Source organism: Sinohyriopsis cumingii, unplaced genomic scaffold (genome assembly GCF_028554795.1).
Source record: "Sinohyriopsis cumingii isolate HCF-2022 unplaced genomic scaffold, ASM2855479v2 utg001742l, whole genome shotgun sequence".
In the NCBI taxonomy this organism is placed as follows: Eukaryota; Metazoa; Mollusca; class Bivalvia; order Unionida; family Unionidae; genus Sinohyriopsis; species Sinohyriopsis cumingii.
The window spans coordinates 633101-655173 of NW_028316042.1; the positions used below are offsets into that span (position 1 = coordinate 633101).

Consider the following 22073-nt stretch of genomic DNA (forward strand, 5'->3'; position numbering starts at 1 on the left):
TGCAATGAAATGCCGGACTTACTATCCTTTGCATTCATATCTCCTCTGTCTTCCAACGAAAAGCAACATGCAAGAACTGTCATAATTTTGCGTGGAAAATGCAAATGTAACAACCCAGATCAACGATCATTTTTTTTCATAACAACAGGGCTTCTGGCCCAGGTGATATTCAAATTAGTTATTATAGCACCATGGCCACCAACACCAAACACATATGATAAAAAGCCAGCGCCTATCTTCTTTTAAATTCACGATAAATGCAAACAACTAAGAAATATTTTATATCAATGAATCATGAATTCACATTTAGAAAAGGATCAAGTAGAATGCCTTTTCCAGGAACATAGTTTGACGCATTAGCTGAGGGTCAACTGCATATATCAAGTAAATTTCAAAATAAAACTATAAATATATTGCATAGAAAATGACTTTTTAAACACAAAACACTAGACAATTTTATAATGATGATATAAAAAATAGAAATAGGACGTAGTGTATGTGATATTGACAAAATCAATTAAATCGGGCAGTTCGGATGGCAATATCAGAATGTCAAACATCTTTTTCTAACATATGATAGTATAGGCGACAATACCAAACGCTTTAATCTTCTCTATCCATCCTAATCCACCTAATTATTTTTCAATATCGCTAGCTGATAAGATTTGTATCTTGATACGATTCTCAGAAATGCAAATTTTGTCCTCATCTAGTCTTTCGTAAAAACAATGTTTAACATCCACGAAAAATGTATTTTACTTAAGTTATAAACTAAATCATCTGTTTCAAACGTATCTTTAATCTATTTTTAACATAAACCAACTACCTCTATGTCTAATTGTTGAAGGGTCGTAAGCGGATCTAGTCGTGAAATTACTACATCTGGTTCTGAAACTGGGAGTAGTTTAACCTGATATTTTTACGAGGATCACCACGGGGACCCGAATGATCAGGAAGCAGATCAAGTTCAGGTTCTCTAGAAAGGTTTTTAATCACGTAACTATAACCATTTTCCCGCCGTTTTACACCATTTAAATCAATCAAAATCAACTTGAAAAAGAAATAGACCTGGTAGAATCTTAGTAAGACACAGACACGATTCGTATACATGAAAACGGAACAGCAGGAGCAGGAATTTTAAAAATTGATGTACCAAACTGAAAACGCAGTAAAATAAGTAGTAAACACTAAGTTGATAAAGAGCTGAATAAAACTGATTCAAAATGGTTTAAGCATATAAAACTTGTATAATGCTAGACAGCCTCTAAAACAACATTGTCAGATGCAATTTTGCTAGGAAAATATTTTTCATAAATAAATTGAAGTAGTGAAAGTGAAACTGAAGAAAAATGTTCCTTAACCAACAGAGAGGCCAGCTTAACAAGAAATAATTGATTTTCAAGGAGAGGACATTTAATTTTAAAATAAATTCTTCAACCAAAATCTAATTTGAATAAATATGAAAATTATTTTTTTCACAGTTTCTATGCATCAGTTACAACTGAGAATTTAACAGCACGTGGAAAAGTACCGAACAAGATCGTGAAAAAAAAAATTAAATCGTACAAAGATTAGATCACGACCATAAAACTAATTTTAGGCCAATCAGAATTATTGAAATTAAGAATAATTTAGTTAAAGAGATAGAACATTGTAGAGATGTTGTAAAAACATAGTATAAAGCATCATACACGTCTGAACTTGATATAGGCTGATGTGACAAGTGTTTCCAGTGGACTGTTGTTGGTTTTGGGTTTCATGCCATTTTTCAGCACTTGATAAGCTATACATGGCGGCTAGTATTTTCAGTGGAGGAAGAAACCGGAAAAGTCCCGGGAAGAACAACCGACCCACGGGAAGCTAATGGAAACATTTTTTTCAGATATCCACACTGGCCGATCCTGAGACTCGAAACCACGCGGACAGAGGTGAGATGTTGGTGATCTGTAAAGGCGAGCACCATAGAACGATCGGCCATCCGGGGTCCCGTTTTCCGTTTTCAGAGGAATTCCCCACTTTGGGGGCGCTCACCAGTTATTATGTACTTTTGAGAGAGTTATGTGTGTAGGGAGATAATGATGGCATACCTCTAAACTACTTTGATGTAATGTGGCTGACATTTCTTTAAATATTGTACTTATGGAAATTGCACATCGTACTTATGGAAATTGCACATGATCTAAACACACTGGTAACTAACATGACTGCTCCCATATGCCCAAAAAGAGAAGCCAACCTGAAGTAGTCTAAATTACACTATCTTTAGCACCTATTAAAATAGGGAAAATGAATTTTGCCCAGCTAGACAATACCAGCTTTTGAAAGTGCAATGGATGAATTACTATATCTATAAAATGTAAAAAAAAAAAGTTACCTGCTCTTTTTACTACAATATACCTCTGAAGTCCAGGAAAAGAAAATGACCAAGCGAAGCTAGTCGTTTTTGAAAGATGCACATATGGAGTAAGGCCAAGCTGTATACTCTATAATCCATATTACACCCATTAATCATACACCAAAATATACCGCTCCGGTGGCCTAGTGGTTAGAGCGTCCGCCTCGGATGTGGAAGGTCGTGTGTTCGATCCCCGGCCGAGTCATACCAAAGACTTACAAATATGGTACTAACAGCTCCCTCGCTTGGCACTCAGCATTCAGAAGTTAGTGTTAGGACTGGTCGGCCCGGTGTCAGAATAATGTGACTGGGTGGGACATCATGCTACATGTCTGCGGCATGATGCCCCAGTGCTAGACATCACTATAAACTGCCACATTGCAGACATCGTAGCGATATGACTGAAAAATTGTTAAAGCTACGTTAAAAATCCATATCACATCACAACACACATCACATACACCAAAATAAAGGGAATTAAAGGTTCTTTGAATAATTCCTAAGATATACAAGGTCTTTTTTAAATAGCCAGTATAACCAGTGAGGAAACCCGGGGAAATTCTTTCTCATTAAAATTCTAACCGAAACTGTAGAGCGCCATCTTTATAACCCTATATACACTTCCTGACCATGAAAAGACCAATGTATGCCTAACCCAAGTCTATACTCAACCCAAATGGACTAGTCCCTGGGTCATAACTTGAATACTAACAATCTCGCCACCTCATATATATATATATATATATATATATATATATATATATATATATATATATATATATATATATATATATATATCGGGCATGAAAAGACAAATCAAATGGTACAATTTATACATTCAACTGACATTGCCCCAGTCCATCCAACACAACACTATTGAACCTACCACCACGATGTAATACTTACTTGATATGGAAAGACAAATACACATACCAAACTGACATTTATCTGTGGAGAAGTCCTCACACCCAGGAACCTACTCAAAAGGCTAAAGCTTCAGAATGATAATGGGTTAATACGGGGTCATGTATATTAGAAGCATGGAAATCTAGTATAGTCATATTTTGTTACATATCATTAGGAAATATAGACATGCCATACAGTAGTCTAAACCATTTATGTACCCAAGGGTTCTGAAACATGGCTAGACATTTTTGTCCGTAGTTGTGGTTTTAAAAGCGTTACTTATGGTATAACGGTACCAATTGCGCAAGTCCAGGTGGGCGGAGCTTAAGGTGTATGGAACATTGTATTCAGAATTAAAGAACAAAACTAGCTGTGATTGGTGCATTATGTAAGACTTGTACTTTCTGTTTGGCTTAAAAAAAAGTTGAGCCTCTTGGCAACATGTGAGTTTGTGTTAATTTCTATCTAGATCATATTTTGTATTTTTTATGATTTTTTTAAAATATGGTACACATGACTGAAAATGTGCTTGTTGTGACTAGATAACTCTTACCCCTGTCTAGTTCCAGTAGAGTTATCTCTCTTAAATGCAATGGAGTACCTGGTTATGTCATTGTCAAATTGACAATCTAGCATTGTTCTATATGACAGCGTGTGACATGCATGCCCAAGTAGGACAGAAAGTATATTTATTTCACAAAACATTAGCATTGAGGTATATGGAAAAACAATTGGTACCGTGATACCTAAAGGAAAGAATAGCCTCACAGTGTTTCCATAGAAACGCATACATGTGGGCGGCATTTATGAACTATACTAGTTTGATGTAGGAAAACAAATGTGTGCTGAACACTTTTGGTCAAATATTGAAAGTTCTTTAAGAATAAAATGTATAAAATCTTTAGAAAATAGCACAAGATGGCTTTGGATGGGGACTTTTGATAACTATAGCTATGATAGATATAGACTTGTGTTACCTGATGCCTTTATGTATGTGCTGTTACCTCCTAGATTGGAATGCATGCAACAAAATAAGTTATGTAAACATAATATAGTTGATTTTGGCCAAATATTGGCTATTGTACCTGCAAAAGATGAAAAATCATGTGTACAAAAACAACTATCTTATTCTTGTAAGGCATGCCATAAACCAGGATAGAGAACACTCTAAGTACACTTGTAGATAGATCACTTGTACCATGTGGGATGTTCTGGCATGAGTAATTTTTAGGTAATTTATTAAGGATTTGGTATTCCTTCCCATTTTGATTTGAATTGTCCTGCTCTAATTGTCCCTTTTTTTTTAACACTCTCCTGCTTTGAAATTGTTCATGTAGTTAGTTCAGTTCTCTTGCATTCCCTTTTGTTGAAGTAGCAGTGAATACCAACAAACAAGAACAGTTTCCTTAAGTCAGCATTTCCCATTGGCACTTGTGTAAGCCCAATTATAATCTACTATTGACTTTCAATTAATCCTATTTCTTTCTGTCAAGCTGCTCCTGTGGAATTTCCATGTTTGGTCCAACATTACAAGAATGATAACCATTTTAGTCACACAGTGCGTATTCATTCCATTCAAATCCACACTGTTCTTGAAACTTTGCATCCCATCGCAAGAATCCAAATTGGCATGAGATGATATCTGCATGGTTATGGAAGGCTGCACTCTACATGCCGGCATTGTAGAAAATATGAACTATGTGATATGAAAGAGCTGCGTCATCTTAGAAATTAAAATTACATGACTCTTGAGGTCTCCACTAAACATAGGAGTCTAAATGTTAGGTTCTCACTTTGTCAGTAATGTATTTTGAGATAATTTAATTGCAATGAAGTTAATACAGGTTGTTGATGAACTCATCTATATTACATGGATAATGTATTCAAGGTTACCACACCTTATGTATATCATTCAGTTATCTCCCTTACACCAGTCATAACATTTCAAGGAAATAAAATCTCACATTTTCAGTGACTGATTATGAAAATAAAGAGAAGATTTGTGAAGTATTATATTAGCCCTCAATCTTGACGCAAATGTAAGTAGAAGCAATTTGATAATTTCTCACAGTAAAGTTTACAAGTTTAAAAACTGATAAGGTATGTTCTGCTTGGCTCTGAGATAAGTTTCTCTCTATCTTATGCCAATTATTATTAAATTCTTATGTAGAAGAAATATACTTTATATGTATCTATATTATCTAAATTATTCACCCTTTTATATTAGATGGAAATGAACACAACTTCACTTGAAATTTGGGTCCTGTAAGGGATGTTATAGCACAGCTGCCTTTGGGCCGTCCTTGGACCTGTTGGGCCCTGCCCCATATATTTGTCCAAGGTAAGGTCATCAAACTTTCACTTCTCATTTTTCGCATTGCTGATTTTGCCACCTTTAATTCCTTTATCATAAGCTACCTCTCCCTTTTAGATAAACACTTTCCTCCTGTTTTTAACTCCATTTGATGTGCTATACTTAGTGTTTATATTTGGCATTTTTCTGTATTTTATTCCCCTAATTTCACCTCCCAATCCAAACATAACCACTTAGAAGCTGCGATTTACTATATTTGGTGACTGACTGGCTTATTGAAACAATTTTATTCACATTACAAAGGAGGAAAGCTTACTATTTGTGTTACAAAGAGGATGGGTAGGTGGACCTTTGTGTGAGGACTGGTGGTTAGTGACCTCTTGTATCTGTAGATAGTGTAAAGTGGTCAAAGCTTATACTTTATAATAAGATTGGGTCATGTCCACCTGTCTCTGATGTTAAGTTCTGCACCTACCAAACAAATATAAATTCCTTTCTTTTAGGTGAATTGTACATTTTGAAGTAGGACAGGTGCATACTATTTGGTACATTGACCTTTGACCTAGTTATTACATAATATGATATAATGTGATTTATCCCATATCACCTATGTGAAGTTCAATAATTGCTGATATGAATAAGATACAACTCATAGTTGAAAGAATTCATTTTATTTCAAAAGATGATTTTGATAGTGAAGCAAAAGTATGAAAACAATAGTTCAAACAGCTCAATGACATTTCTTTACACATTCATATAAGACATAGGTTAGTACCTCATCAAATTGTTTTTCACAAGTGAGACTAAGTATATTTGTTACTTATACAGTCCCGAACTATTTCACAGATTATTGGAAAAATTAAGGTTTGCTATAGGTATAACGGTACCAATTGCGCAAGTCCAGGTGGGCGGAGCTTAAGGTGTATGGAACATTGTATTCAGAATTAAAGAACAACACTAGCTGTGATTGGTGCATTATGTAAGACTTGTACTTTCTGTTTGGCTTAAAAAAAAGTTGAGCCTCTTGGCAACATGTGAGTTTGTGTTAATTTCTATCTAGATCATATTTTGTATTTTTTATGATTTTTTTAAAATATGGTACACATGACTGAAAATGTGCTTGTTGTGACTAGATAACTCTTACCCCTGTCTAGTTCCAGTAGAGTTATCTCTCTTAAATGCAATGGAGTACCTGGTTATGTCATTGTCAAATTGACAATCTAGCATTGTTCTATATGACAGCGTGTGACATGCATGCCCAAGTAGGACAGAAAGTATATTTATTTCACAAAACATTAGCATTGAGGTATATGGAAAAACAATTGGTACCGTGATACCTTATGAGTTCCGTTTACAGCCCCACCCCCACCCCGGCATTTGGTGGTCTAGAACTTTTTCCTCCTGGGAATATTTTCTCAATTCCAAGTATTTTGCTTCAGAGTTTTACCGCACATCAACGCATACAGGTTATTTACTGCTAAGGCAATCGCAATAAAATGCCGTGCTTTGCACACGGTCACACCACAATAGCCAACCCAGGCTGAGTCAACAGTAGGATTCGATTCCGCACCTTGTTATATTCAGGGTAGCGCAGTCAGCAGACTACCCGACTCATAATCCAAGTGTCACAGGTTCAATACCTGCTAAGGCCATTTCAGGTCAGCTTCCCTGTATATTCAGGCAAGGTAAAACACTTCCACTGCCTTGCATTTATATATATGATATACCAAGCAAGTCTTCACAATAAATTGCCCTCTTATCTAAAATATATTTGTACATCAATTTCATAAAGAAAATTAAAGTATAAAGTTGGCATCGTTTACATACGTCATTCATATTCGTACAAGAATTTTAGAGACACATTTAATTTGATTTTTGGAAACAAAAGATATAAAGGTTATCATCATTTTTCAATATTTTTTGTGGGATTTCTAGTGACAACAAAAGTTCTTATTACCACACCGGCTAAATGATATATTTATAGAAGCTAATATTCAACTATCAGTTTGGTACAGTTTCTATTAAGGCCAACTAGACATCATAAAAAGCAATATGTCGATAGGATCAGCCATCAAGATATTTTCAAATAAGCCATTGTGGCGGCTATATTGGAGGTCTGACCAGCACCATTTTTATTTACGAACATGAAATCATAAGAAGTCTTTTAGTGAAGTGGCCATTTATTCAGGAGAAACAGTGATAACAAGATTCTTTCAAGATGGCCACTATGGCTGCCATATTAGATGTCTGAGGGGATCAGTTAGACATCATAACAAGTCTTTTAGTAGAAACTCCACTTTGATATGGCCATCCTTTCAGGAGTAGCAATAACAAGATTTGCAACATGGCTACTGTGGTGGCCATATTTGATGTGCACGTGGCACCATTTCCATACTGGACCAGCTAGACATCAAAAGAAGTCTTTTGATGAAAACTACATGACAATATCACTTTTCTTTCAGGAGGAGCAGCGATAGTAAGTTTTTCAAGATGTGTTTCGTGACAGCAATATTCGAAATCAGATCAACACGATTTTTATGTAGGATCGTCAAGACTTCAGAATAAGTCTACTGTTAACAATACCCCATATAAATACAACTTTCCGTTGAGGACGAACAGCACTATTTTCATTTAGGACACACTAGACATCATGAAAGTGCTGTTAGTGACAAACCCCCTGTTGATATGATCATCCAAGTGGATTAGTAACAATAGAAATTTCATGGTAGCTCCTTTTGCAGCCATATTTGATGTCCGATAAGCACCATGTTCATGTGTACAGCTTCATGGAAAACCTCCAGGTAGTTTCAGAGGCTTATCGAACAGATCAGCTGATAAGCTCTCCAAGTCTATTGCCAGCAGAACTAAAATAAAATCTAGGGTTACTGCAAGTGGCATTTCATGCAAATCCATTATCATGCTCAGCGTAAACTTGATACAGGATAAGTGAAAGTTCAAGACCACTTTCCCTGTAGGACAAGTAGCCAACTTAGAGTTTACTTATCAAGCCCTGGTGGTAAAAAAGATTGCAGGAAACAAACGATCACATGTTGAAGGTGCAACAATGCTTTGGAGTAGATGAAGTGCAACTCTTTTATTAATAGCGTGTGTCTGTGGGGGGTGGGTGGGCGTGTGTAAAATCAAGTATTGTGCACGCAGCACAATCTAATGATTCAAAATCTGTTCAGTTAGATCCCAGTTCCTGATAAATTGGTTCGTGTTTAATTAATCTTTAAAAATAAACTCTTTCCAAAGTTCGTATGGACATAGGACACAATTAATTTTACTATATGTTATCTACATTGGTTTCTCAGTACTGACCTTTCCACTGTGTGACAATCAATACAAATCATATGCTAATCTAAACTACCTTCAAAGATGACTTCACGGTGAAGTTCTCGTCAAAGGTTGACCTGCTCTTTTTTTAGATGCTGAACTGTCAACACATCACCATGTACACAGAACACACATTTCACTTCCGGAGCATCACCAAGGCCTTATTACTCACTGTGCACTGTCGCCGAAATACACACATACAACAACACCCTGAGCTCATATTATGAAGAATAAACAGTTACCTTTAAATCCCTACCAAAAATGCATAAATAAAACTCTTCTATCACCACCAAAATGAGAGAGAAAAAAATGTTCTAAAAATAGACTAGAACTACATTCGTGGGTACTGAACTGGAAGTATTAATTGTGAACCGATTCCTGACAGGGTTAGACAATTTCACCTCCATGGATAAAACTTCCATCCATGATCAAATCAATGTCTCTTAAATGCTGCTGCAAAGTTTTAAGGACTTTCATCCATGAATAGGACAGATACAGGCTTTTAGCTGACACCACTGTAACACAGACACAACTCAATTCCAAATGGCCGAATTTCAAAAATGCACAAAACTTAAAGTTTAATTGTGATTTTGCTAATCAAGATAAACACTTCAAATAAACTGTAATTAGTTTTTAGTTCTAACACCAATCTGGAAATTACTAGAAATTAAACTAGACTGTTTAACTTTCTTAGAAAATTCAATTTTAAAAAATCATACATATTTTGATATGAAAATTTAAATTTAACTTAAATTTTAATGAAATTTTAAAACCTGAAGTTGACAAATTTTGTTCTATGGCAAAGTCTCTTCAATCCTTTGTCATAAACATCAATGGTTTTCCTTATCAGGTGTGAAGCAATTAAACCAAAGCTTGTCAATGAAAGGTAACACCTGAAATCTGGTAGCATCTAAATACGCAAGCTAGGTCTAACCAAGTACATGACATCATTTCCACCCATGAAGGGGAGGAGTCTTCAGATGTCAGGCTTCCAGTAGTATTGAAGAGTTGGTGAAGTTCTCTGAAACCAAGCTAGCATGCCTTCTCCTAACTATATAAGTGAGAGAGAGAGGATGATTCTTGTATTTTACATGCAGTTATCGTAACTGAAACCATGAAAGGGTACAAGAAGAGGAAGACAACTTTTTTTAAACCTGGATATATTCCACATAACAAAGGAGTCACATATCTGACTGATAATACTCTACCAAGTTCCAGTGCTGCATCTGTTCCAGTGACAAGAAGAATGGATGCAGACAAGTTCTCTCTCACAGCAGTGACAAAGCCGACAAATGGGGGTCTCAAGTCAGTTCAGGCACCAGACTGTAATGGCACACCTGGGACTGCAAACATTCTACAACCATCATCCAAAGCAAAACTGGACCTGAAAGAGACAAATTTGAATGAGCATGATGGGACACGTATGATCTGTATGAAAAAAAATGTTGAAATGTGGAATGATATCATTCATCGCCATGGCAATCAAGTCAACATATGTGGTAGACCAGAGTTCCAAATTGCTAATGAAATAAAATGGGGACTTGCTTGGAAGCATACTATGATGTGTAAAAACTGCAGCTTTAAGTCACCAGAGTATAAGTTGTATGATGAGATAAAAACAAATAAACCTGGGCCAAATCCTGCTGCTGTAAATATGATGTTTCAAGCTGGATTACAAGATACACCAATGGGCAACACCAGGGCTAGATACTTGCTTGCAGCCACTGACATTGCGCCACCTAACAGAACATCTATGCAAAGGGCCTCCAACCTTGTAGGCAAAGCAACTGTGGAGCTGAATGAAATGGACATGACAGAGAAGCTGAAACTAGTCAGACAAGTTAATGTTATGCGTGGTGTTCAGCATCCTGAGCAAATAAATGTTGCTTTTGATGCGAGATACAATGCCATTAGCTTTGGACATGAAAAGAAACCTGGTCAAAGTTCATCACAAGCTGTTGGAATTGCCTGCGAAACTGTTACAGAGAAGCAATACATTGTGGGAACTACAATAGAAAACAAGCTGTGTTGGACTGGAGCATGGCTGAAGGGAAAAGGTTTTGATGTGAAATGTCCAGGAGGCCATGTTGACTGCACAGCAAATCTATCACCAGTTGCACCACATTTAGAGTATGAAATGGCAAGAGAAATGGGACAAAAATTTGTTCTGCAAGAGATTCTCATCAGACATGCAACAACAGATGGAGATGCACAGGCTGCTGCTGGCTTCCAAAATGCTTATACCATTCTGCATCCAATGTGGAAAGTAGAAAGACTGTCGGATCCCATCCATTTGGGTCGTTTACAGTTCAAACGGTGTAATTCTGCAATATTTAGTGAAAACATGTTTCCAGGAATAAGAACAAGAGAAGGAAAAAGGCTCAAACAGAAAATTTTCAGCCAAGACATTAAAGCACGTTGCGGTTTAATCTTCAAACAAATGATGGAGGACAATAGTGGTGATGTTAAAAAAATTAAATGTCAACTTCCCCAAGTATTAGATGCCACTCTGCGCTGTTATTCAGGGGACTGCTCCAAATGCCAGCATTATTCAAAGGTCTGTGGGGGAGGAAGTACTAACAGCTGGTGGATGCGATCAGCATACCTGGGCCCTCATCAAATGACTCATCTCAACATGACAGAAAATGATAAGAACATCCTGCTAGAAGTTCTGAAAATGAAACTCTCCTGTGATGTTGTAGAAAGATTGCGACTTAACACAAACACACAGAAATGTGAGGCAGTGAACAGATCAATCAGTGTTTCATTACCTAAGAATGTGAACTATTCCAGAAACTTTGAGGCAAGAGTGCATTCAACAATACACAGACTCAATAACAGCCTGGGATCATCACTGAAAAAAAAAGTGACACACTTGGGAGGTAAACTTTCAACAAGGACTCTGAGATCACTGGAGACAATGGATAAAGACTGCACTTACCATCAGTTGTATCAAAAGCATCCCAAAACCAGGAAACGTATTTTAGCAAGACGAGGAAATATGATACAGGCCCATCTGAGGTACAGGACACAGCAAGGCAATAGGAAGTCTGACTACTGCAAAGGACTGCTAGATACCAAGGGCGATCACTCCTATGCAAAGGTTTAGCAGGAGTCAATGGACACTGCAGACAGAAAAAGTTATCTTAATTCCATGTGCAAAATGAAAGCGCTCAAATACACCATGAATAACACATTGTACAGAAGGGAAAACTGTAGTGGGGAAATCCGTAGGTAACACAACGCATGTTATGTGCAGTTGTGTTACTTACTACCACCTGATGAGACCTATGGAGAGGTCGAAACAGTTTTCTCTGAATATGAAGACACAAATAAAGAAATTAAAAAGCAAAATAAATAAAGATTAAAAAAATCAAAATTAAAATAACATGACATGACAAGACATGACTTACTAGACTAGCTGAATGAATGAATGAATGAATGAATGAATGAATGAATGAATGAATAAAAGGAACGAAAGAACGAAGGAAGGAAGGAAGGAATGTATTTAAGAAAGCACTGTCATACCAGCATGGTCTACTAAAATAAAGACCACACTCTTTCCTTTCTCCTTGTTACTCAACACATCCATCCATCCTTCCTTCCTTCCTTCCATGCCAGACATACATTGATATGGATGTGGGTGGGTGTAAAGGATATATCATGATACCTGAATTTATTCCATATTACAATTTCAACTTTAACATGCAGTCAGGATAGTCACCATGGCCAATGCAATGACCATAACCTTTGCAATACTGTCTATTATTATTAATGGAATGACGCTCTAGAACCAGATGATCCACATTCACACACAGACTATTATGGCATAAATGGGATGCATCTAGCTCCTTTGGTATAGTCAGACTTCTCAACTTCACCATCAGTGCCAGTCTGTGAACATGTTTTTTCTTCCACGTGTTTGTTGTGGGATCCTTATATGACAATAGGCCATATAATCCATTGGCTGTTACATTTCCTGTCCATATTTTACAAACACTATTATGTGCTATTACAGAATTCAATGAAATTTTTGCTGACAGGCTTTCAAAAAAATCCTCCATTGCAACTTCAATATGGTGTAGGAATACATTGCTGCTAATAATAATGAGTGTCATCTCCAACAGATACCATTTCTGTGAATTTATAGGGATTTTTTTTTTTTAATTTTTAAATTTTTTAAAATTAATTTTAAAAAAAAATTAATTAATTTTTTAAAATTTTAATTATATTTTCGGATTGCTACAGTCAATATACACAAGGTGTGAAAATCTCATGTGTCTATCATTAATAATAAAAATATTATAGCAATTTAAAGTTGAATCAATGCTTCCCTGACAGGACATAGGACACAATTAATTTTACTATATGTTATCTACATTGGTTTCTCAGTACTGACCTTTCCACTGTGTGACAATCAATACAAATCATATGCTAATCTAAACTACCTTCAAAGATGACTTCACGGTGAAGTTCTCGTCAAAGGTTGACCTGCTCTTTTTTTAGATGCTGAACTGTCAACACATCACCATGTACACAGAACACACATTTCACTTCCGGAGCATCACCAAGGCCTTATTACTCACTGTGCACTGTCGCCGAAATACACACATACAACAACACCCTGAGCTCATATTATGAAGAATAAACAGTTACCTTTAAATCCCTACCAAAAATGCATAAATAAAACTCTTCTATCACCACCAAAATGAGAGAGAAAAAAATGTTCTAAAAATAGACTAGAACTACATTCGTGGGTACTGAACTGGAAGTATTAATTGTGAACCGATTCCTGACAGGGTTAGACAATTTCACCTCCATGGATAAAACTTCCATCCATGATCAAATCAATGTCTCTTAAATGCTGCTGCAAAGTTTTAAGGACTTTCATCCATGAATAGGACAGATACAGGCTTTTAGCTGACACCACTGTAACACAGACACAACTCAATTCCAAATGGCCGAATTTCAAAAATGCACAAAACTTAAAGTTTAATTGTGATTTTGCTAATCAAGATAAACACTTCAAATAAACTGTAATTAGTTTTTAGTTCTAACACCAATCTGGAAATTACTAGAAATTAAACTAGACTGTTTAACTTTCTTAGAAAATTCAATTTTAAAAAATCATACATATTTTGATATGAAAATTTAAATTTAACTTAAATTTTAATGAAATTTTAAAACCTGAAGTTGACAAATTTTGTTCTATGGCAAAGTCTCTCCAATCCTTTGTCATAAACATCAATGGTTTTCCTTATCAGGTGTGAAGCAATTAAACCAAAGCTTGTCAATGAAAGGTAACACCTGAAATCTGGTAGCATCTAAATACGCAAGCTAGGTCTAACCAAGTACATGACATCATTTCCACCCATGAAGGGGAGGAGTCTTCAGATGTCAGGCTTCCAGTAGTATTGAAGAGTTGGTGAAGTTCTCTGAAACCAAGCTAGCATGCCTTCTCCTAACTATATAAGTGAGAGAGAGAGGATGATTCTTGTATTTTACATGCAGTTATCGTAACTGAAACCATGAAAGGGTACAAGAAGAGGAAGACAACTTTTTTTAAACCTGGATATATTCCACATAACAAAGGAGTCACATATCTGACTGATAATACTCTACCAAGTTCCAGTGCTGCATCTGTTCCAGTGACAAGAAGAATGGATGCAGACAAGTTCTCTCTCACAGCAGTGACAAAGCCGACAAATGGGGGTCTCAAGTCAGTTCAGGCACCAGACTGTAATGGCACACCTGGGACTGCAAACATTCTACAACCATCATCCAAAGCAAAACTGGACCTGAAAGAGACAAATTTGAATGAGCATGATGGGACACGTATGATCTGTATGAAAAAAAATGTTGAAATGTGGAATGATATCATTCATCGCCATGGCAATCAAGTCAACATATGTGGTAGACCAGAGTTCCAAATTGCTAATGAAATAAAATGGGGACTTGCTTGGAAGCATACTATGATGTGTAAAAACTGCAGCTTTAAGTCACCAGAGTATAAGTTGTATGATGAGATAAAAACAAATAAACCTGGGCCAAATCCTGCTGCTGTAAATATGATGTTTCAAGCTGGATTACAAGATACACCAATGGGCAACACCAGGGCTAGATACTTGCTTGCAGCCACTGACATTGCGCCACCTAACAGAACATCTATGCAAAGGGCCTCCAACCTTGTAGGCAAAGCAACTGTGGAGCTGAATGAAATGGACATGACAGAGAAGCTGAAACTAGTCAGACAAGTTAATGTTATGCGTGGTGTTCAGCATCCTGAGCAAATAAATGTTGCTTTTGATGCGAGATACAATGCCATTAGCTTTGGACATGAAAAGAAACCTGGTCAAAGTTCATCACAAGCTGTTGGAATTGCCTGCGAAACTGTTACAGAGAAGCAATACATTGTGGGAACTACAATAGAAAACAAGCTGTGTTGGACTGGAGCATGGCTGAAGGGAAAAGGTTTTGATGTGAAATGTCCAGGAGGCCATGTTGACTGCACAGCAAATCTATCACCAGTTGCACCACATTCAGAGTATGAAATGGCAAGAGAAATGGGACAAAAATTTGTTCTGCAAGAGATTCTCATCAGACATGCAACAACAGATGGAGATGCACAGGCTGCTGCTGGCTTCCAAAATGCTTATACCATTCTGCATCCAATGTGGAAAGTAGAAAGACTGTCGGATCCCATCCATTTGGGTCGTTTACAGTTCAAACGGTGTAATTCTGCAATATTTAGTGAAAACATGTTTCCAGGAATAAGAACAAGAGAAGGAAAAAGGCTCAAACAGAAAATTTTCAGCCAAGACATTAAAGCACGTTGCGGTTTAATCTTCAAACAAATGATGGAGGACAATAGTGGTGATGTTAAAAAAATTAAATGTCAACTTCCCCAAGTATTAGATGCCACTCTGCGCTGTTATTCAGGGGACTGCTCCAAATGCCAGCATTATTCAAAGGTCTGTGGGGGAGGAAGTACTAACAGCTGGTGGATGCGATCAGCATACCTGGGCCCTCATCAAATGACTCATCTCAACATGACAGAAAATGATAAGAACATCCTGCTAGAAGTTCTGAAAATGAAACTCTCCTGTGATGTTGTAGAAAGATTGCGACTTAACACAAACACACAGAAATGTGAGGCAGTGAACAGATCAATCAGTGTTTCATTACCTAAGAATGTGAACTATTCCAGAAACTTTGAGGCAAGAGTGCATTCAACAATACACAGACTCAATAACAGCCTGGGATCATCACTGAAAAAAAAAGTGACACACTTGGGAGGTAAACTTTCAACAAGGACTCTGAGATCACTGGAGACAATGGATAAAGACTGCACTTACCATCAGTTGTATCAAAAGCATCCCAAAACCAGGAAACGTATTTTAGCAAGACGAGGAAATATGATACAGGCCCATCTGAGGTACAGGACACAGCAAGGCAATAGGAAGTCTGACTACTGCAAAGGACTGCTAGATACCAAGGGCGATCACTCCTATGCAAAGGTTTAGCAGGAGTCAATGGACACTGCAGACAGAAAAAGTTATCTTAATTCCATGTGCAAAATGAAAGCGCTCAAATACACCATGAATAACACATTGTACAGAAGGGAAAACTGTAGTGGGGAAATCCGTAGGTAACACAACGCATGTTATGTGCAGTTGTGTTACTTACTACCACCTGATGAGACCTATGGAGAGGTCGAAACAGTTTTCTCTGAATATGAAGACACAAATAAAGAAATTAAAAAGCAAAATAAATAAAGATTAAAAAAATCAAAATTAAAATAACATGACATGACAAGACATGACTTACTAGACTAGCTGAATGAATGAATGAATGAATGAATGAATGAATGAATGAATAAAAGGAACGAAAGAACGAAGGAAGGAAGGAAGGAATGTATTTAAGAAAGCACTGTCATACCAGCATGGTCTACTAAAATAAAGACCACACTCTTTCCTTTCTCCTTGTTACTCAACACATCCATCCATCCTTCCTTCCTTCCTTCCATGCCAGACATACATTGATATGGATGTGGGTGGGTGTAAAGGATATATCATGATACCTGAATTTATTCCATATTACAATTTCAACTTTAACATGCAGTCAGGATAGTCACCATGGCCAATGCAATGACCATAACCTTTGCAATACTGTCTATTATTATTAATGGAATGACGCTCTAGAACCAGATGATCCACATTCACACACAGACTATTATGGCATAAATGGGATGCATCTAGCTCCTTTGGTATATGACTTCTCAACTTCACCATCAGTGCCAGTCTGTGAACATGTTTTTTCTTCCACGTGTTTGTTTGTGGGATCCTTATATGACAATTAGGCCATATAATCCATTGGCTGTTACATTTCCTGTCCATATTTTACAAACACTATTATGTGCTATTACAGAATTCAATGAAATTTTTGCTGACAGGCTTTCAAAAAAATCCTCCATTGCAACTTCAATATGGTGTAGGAATACATTGCTGCTAATAATAATGAGTGTCATCTCCAACAGATACCATTTCTGTGAATTTATAGGGATTTTTTTTTTTTAATTTTTAAATTTTTTAAAATTAATTTTAAAAAAAAATTAATTAATTTTTTAAAATTTTAATTATATTTTCGGATTGCTACAGTCAATATACACAAGGTGTGAAAATCTCATGTGTCTATCATTAATAATAAAAATATTATAGCAATTTAAAGTTGAATCAATGCTTCCCTGACAGGACATAGGACACAATTAATTTTACTATATGTTATCTACATTGGTTTCTCAGTACTGACCTTTCCACTGTGTGACAATCAATACAAATCATATGCTAATCTAAACTACCTTCAAAGATGACTTCACGGTGAAGTTCTCGTCAAAGGTTGACCTGCTCTTTTTTTTAGATGCTGAACTGTCAACACATCACCATGTACACAGAACACACATTTCACTTCCGGAGCATCACCAAGGCCTTATTACTCACTGTGCACTGTCGCCGAAATACACACATACAACAACACCCTGAGCTCATATTATGAAGAATAAACAGTTACCTTTAAATCCCTACCAAAAATGCATAAATAAAACTCTTCTATCACCACCAAAATGAGAGAGAAAAAAATGTTCTAAAAATAGACTAGAACTACATTCGTGGGTACTGAACTGGAAGTATTAATTGTGAACCGATTCCTGACAGGGTTAGACAATTTCACCTCCATGGATAAAACTTCCATCCATGATCAAATCAATGTCTCTTAAATGCTGCTGCAAAGTTTTAAGGACTTTCATCCATGAATAGGACAGATACAGGCTTTTAGCTGACACCACTGTAACACAGACACAACTCAATTCCAAATGGCCGAATTTCAAAAATGCACAAAACTTAAAGTTTAATTGTGATTTTGCTAATCAAGATAAACACTTCAAATAAACTGTAATTAGTTTTTAGTTCTAACACCAATCTGGAAATTACTAGAAATTAAACTAGACTGTTTAACTTTCTTAGAAAATTCAATTTTAAAAAATCATACATATTTTGATATGAAAATTTAAATTTAACTTAAATTTTAATGAAATTTTAAAACCTGAAGTTGACAAATTTTGTTCTATGGCAAAGTCTCTCCAATCCTTTGTCATAAACATCAATGGTTTTCCTTATCAGGTGTGAAGCAATTAAACCAAAGCTTGTCAATGAAAGGTAACACCTGAAATCTGGTAGCATCTAAATACGCAAGCTAGGTCTAACCAAGTACATGACATCATTTCCACCCATGAAGGGGAGGAGTCTTCAGATGTCAGGCTTCCAGTAGTATTGAAGAGTTGGTGAAGTTCTCTGAAACCAAGCTAGCATGCCTTCTCCTAACTATATAAGTGAGAGAGAGAGGATGATTCTTGTATTTTACATGCAGTTATCGTAACTGAAACCATGAAAGGGTACAAGAAGAGGAAGACAACTTTTTTTAAACCTGGATATATTCCACATAACAAAGGAGTCACATATCTGACTGATAATACTCTACCAAGTTCCAGTGCTGCATCTGTTCCAGTGACAAGAAGAATGGATGCAGACAAGTTCTCTCTCACAGCAGTGACAAAGCCGACAAATGGGGGTCTCAAGTCAGTTCAGGCACCAGACTGTAATGGCACACCTGGGACTGCAAACATTCTACAACCATCATCCAAAGCAAAACTGGACCTGAAAGAGACAAATTTGAATGAGCATGATGGGACACGTATGATCTGTATGAAAAAAAATGTTGAAATGTGGAATGATATCATTCATCGCCATGGCAATCAAGTCAACATATGTGGTAGACCAGAGTTCCAAATTGCTAATGAAATAAAATGGGGACTTGCTTGGAAGCATACTATGATGTGTAAAAACTGCAGCTTTAAGTCACCAGAGTATAAGTTGTATGATGAGATAAAAACAAATAAACCTGGGCCAAATCCTGCTGCTGTAAATATGATGTTTCAAGCTGGATTACAAGATACACCAATGGGCAACACCAGGGCTAGATACTTGCTTGCAGCCACTGACATTGCGCCACCTAACAGAACATCTATGCAAAGGGCCTCCAACCTTGTAGGCAAAGCAACTGTGGAGCTGAATGAAATGGACATGACAGAGAAGCTGAAACTAGTCAGACAAGTTAATGTTATGCGTGGTGTTCAGCATCCTGAGCAAATAAATGTTGCTTTTGATGCGAGATACAATGCCATTAGCTTTGGACATGAAAAGAAACCTGGTCAAAGTTCATCACAAGCTGTTGGAATTGCCTGCGAAACTGTTACAGAGAAGCAATACATTGTGGGAACTACAATAGAAAACAAGCTGTGTTGGACTGGAGCATGGCTGAAGGGAAAAGGTTTTGATGTGAAATGTCCAGGAGGCCATGTTGACTGCACAGCAAATCTATCACCAGTTGCACCACATTCAGAGTATGAAATGGCAAGAGAAATGGGACAAAAATTTGTTCTGCAAGAGATTCTCATCAGACATGCAACAACAGATGGAGATGCACAGGCTGCTGCTGGCTTCCAAAATGCTTATACCATTCTGCATCCAATGTGGAAAGTAGAAAGACTGTCGGATCCCATCCATTTGGGTCGTTTACAGTTCAAACGGTGTAATTCTGCAATATTTAGTGAAAACATGTTTCCAGGAATAAGAACAAGAGAAGGAAAAAGGCTCAAACAGAAAATTTTCAGCCAAGACATTAAAGCACGTTGCGGTTTAATCTTCAAACAAATGATGGAGGACAATAGTGGTGATGTTAAAAAAATTAAATGTCAACTTCCCCAAGTATTAGATGCCACTCTGCGCTGTTATTCAGGGGACTGCTCCAAATGCCAGCATTATTCAAAGGTCTGTGGGGGAGGAAGTACTAACAGCTGGTGGATGCGATCAGCATACCTGGGCCCTCATCAAATGACTCATCTCAACATGACAGAAAATGATAAGAACATCCTGCTAGAAGTTCTGAAAATGAAACTCTCCTGTGATGTTGTAGAAAGATTGCGACTTAACACAAACACACAGAAATGTGAGGCAGTGAACAGATCAATCAGTGTTTCATTACCTAAGAATGTGAACTATTCCAGAAACTTTGAGGCAAGAGTGCATTCAACAATACACAGACTCAATAACAGCCTGGGATCATCACTGAAAAAAAAAGTGACACACTTGGGAGGTAAACTTTCAACAAGGACTCTGAGATCACTGGAGACAATGGATAAAGACTGCACTTACCATCAGTTGTATCAAAAGCATCCCAAAACCAGGAAACGTATTTTAGCAAGACGAGGAAATATGATACAGGCCCATCTGAGGTACAGGACACAGCAAGGCAATAGGAAGTCTGACTACTGCAAAGGACTGCTAGATACCAAGGGCGATCACTCCTATGCAAAGGTTTAGCAGGAGTCAATGGACACTGCAGACAGAAAAAGTTATCTTAATTCCATGTGCAAAATGAAAGCGCTCAAATACACCATGAATAACACATTGTACAGAAGGGAAAACTGTAGTGGGGAAATCCGTAGGTAACACAACGCATGTTATGTGCAGTTGTGTTACTTACTACCACCTGATGAGACCTATGGAGAGGTCGAAACAGTTTTCTCTGAATATGAAGACACAAATAAAGAAATTAAAAAGCAAAATAAATAAAGATTAAAAAAATCAAAATTAAAATAACATGACATGACAAGACATGACTTACTAGACTAGCTGAATGAATGAATGAATGAATGAATGAATGAATGAATGAATAAAAGGAACGAAAGAACGAAGGAAGGAAGGAAGGAATGTATTTAAGAAAGCACTGTCATACCAGCATGGTCTACTAAAATAAAGACCACACTCTTTCCTTTCTCCTTGTTACTCAACACATCCATCCATCCTTCCTTCCTTCCTTCCATGCCAGACATACATTGATATGGATGTGGGTGGGTGTAAAGGATATATCATGATACCTGAATTTATTCCATATTACAATTTCAACTTTAACATGCAGTCAGGATAGTCACCATGGCCAATGCAATGACCATAACCTTTGCAATACTGTCTATTATTATTAATGGAATGACGCTCTAGAACCAGATGATCCACATTCACACACAGACTATTATGGCATAAATGGGATGCATCTAGCTCCTTTGGTATAGTCAGACTTCTCAACTTCACCATCAGTGCCAGTCTGTGAACATGTTTTTTCTTCCACGTGTTTGTTGTGGGATCCTTATATGACAATAGGCCATATAATCCATTGGCTGTTACATTTCCTGTCCATATTTTACAAACACTATTATGTGCTATTACAGAATTCAATGAAATTTTTGCTGACAGGCTTTCAAAAAAATCCTCCATTGCAACTTCAATATGGTGTAGGAATACATTGCTGCTAATAATAATGAGTGTCATCTCCAACAGATACCATTTCTGTGAATTTATAGGGAATTTTTTTTTTTAATTTTTAAATTTTTTAAAATTAATTTTAAAAAAAAATTAATTAATTTTTTAAAATTTTAATTATATTTTCGGATTGCTACAGTCAATATACACAAGGTGTGAAAATCTCATGTGTCTATCATTAATAATAAAAATA

At 36.7% G+C, this 22073-nt stretch overlaps 1 protein-coding gene across 2 annotated transcripts in view; it reads right to left on the reverse strand.

The window, feature by feature from the left end:
• Nucleotides 1-6363: 6363 nt before the first annotated feature.
• Nucleotides 6364-22073, reverse strand: part of LOC149771676 (uncharacterized) — a 69617-nt gene continuing 53907 nt past the window's right edge. The window contains exons 14-19 of one of the 2 annotated variants that reach the window (XR_016418191.1): nt 20717-20900; nt 18984-19159; nt 16307-16490; nt 14574-14749; nt 11893-12076; nt 6364-10335 (exon numbers count right to left, since the gene is read on the reverse strand). Coding sequence is in view for 1 of the 2 variants with exons in the window: in XM_089948259.1 (XP_089804385.1) it covers nt 10253-10335; nt 11893-12076; nt 14574-14591 (285 nt within the window). In the remaining variant the exon portion in view is untranslated. The remainder of the gene's footprint in view (nt 10336-11892; nt 12077-14573; nt 14750-16306; nt 16491-18983; nt 19160-20716; nt 20901-22073) is intronic. The other variant, XM_089948259.1, reaches the window with a different exon arrangement.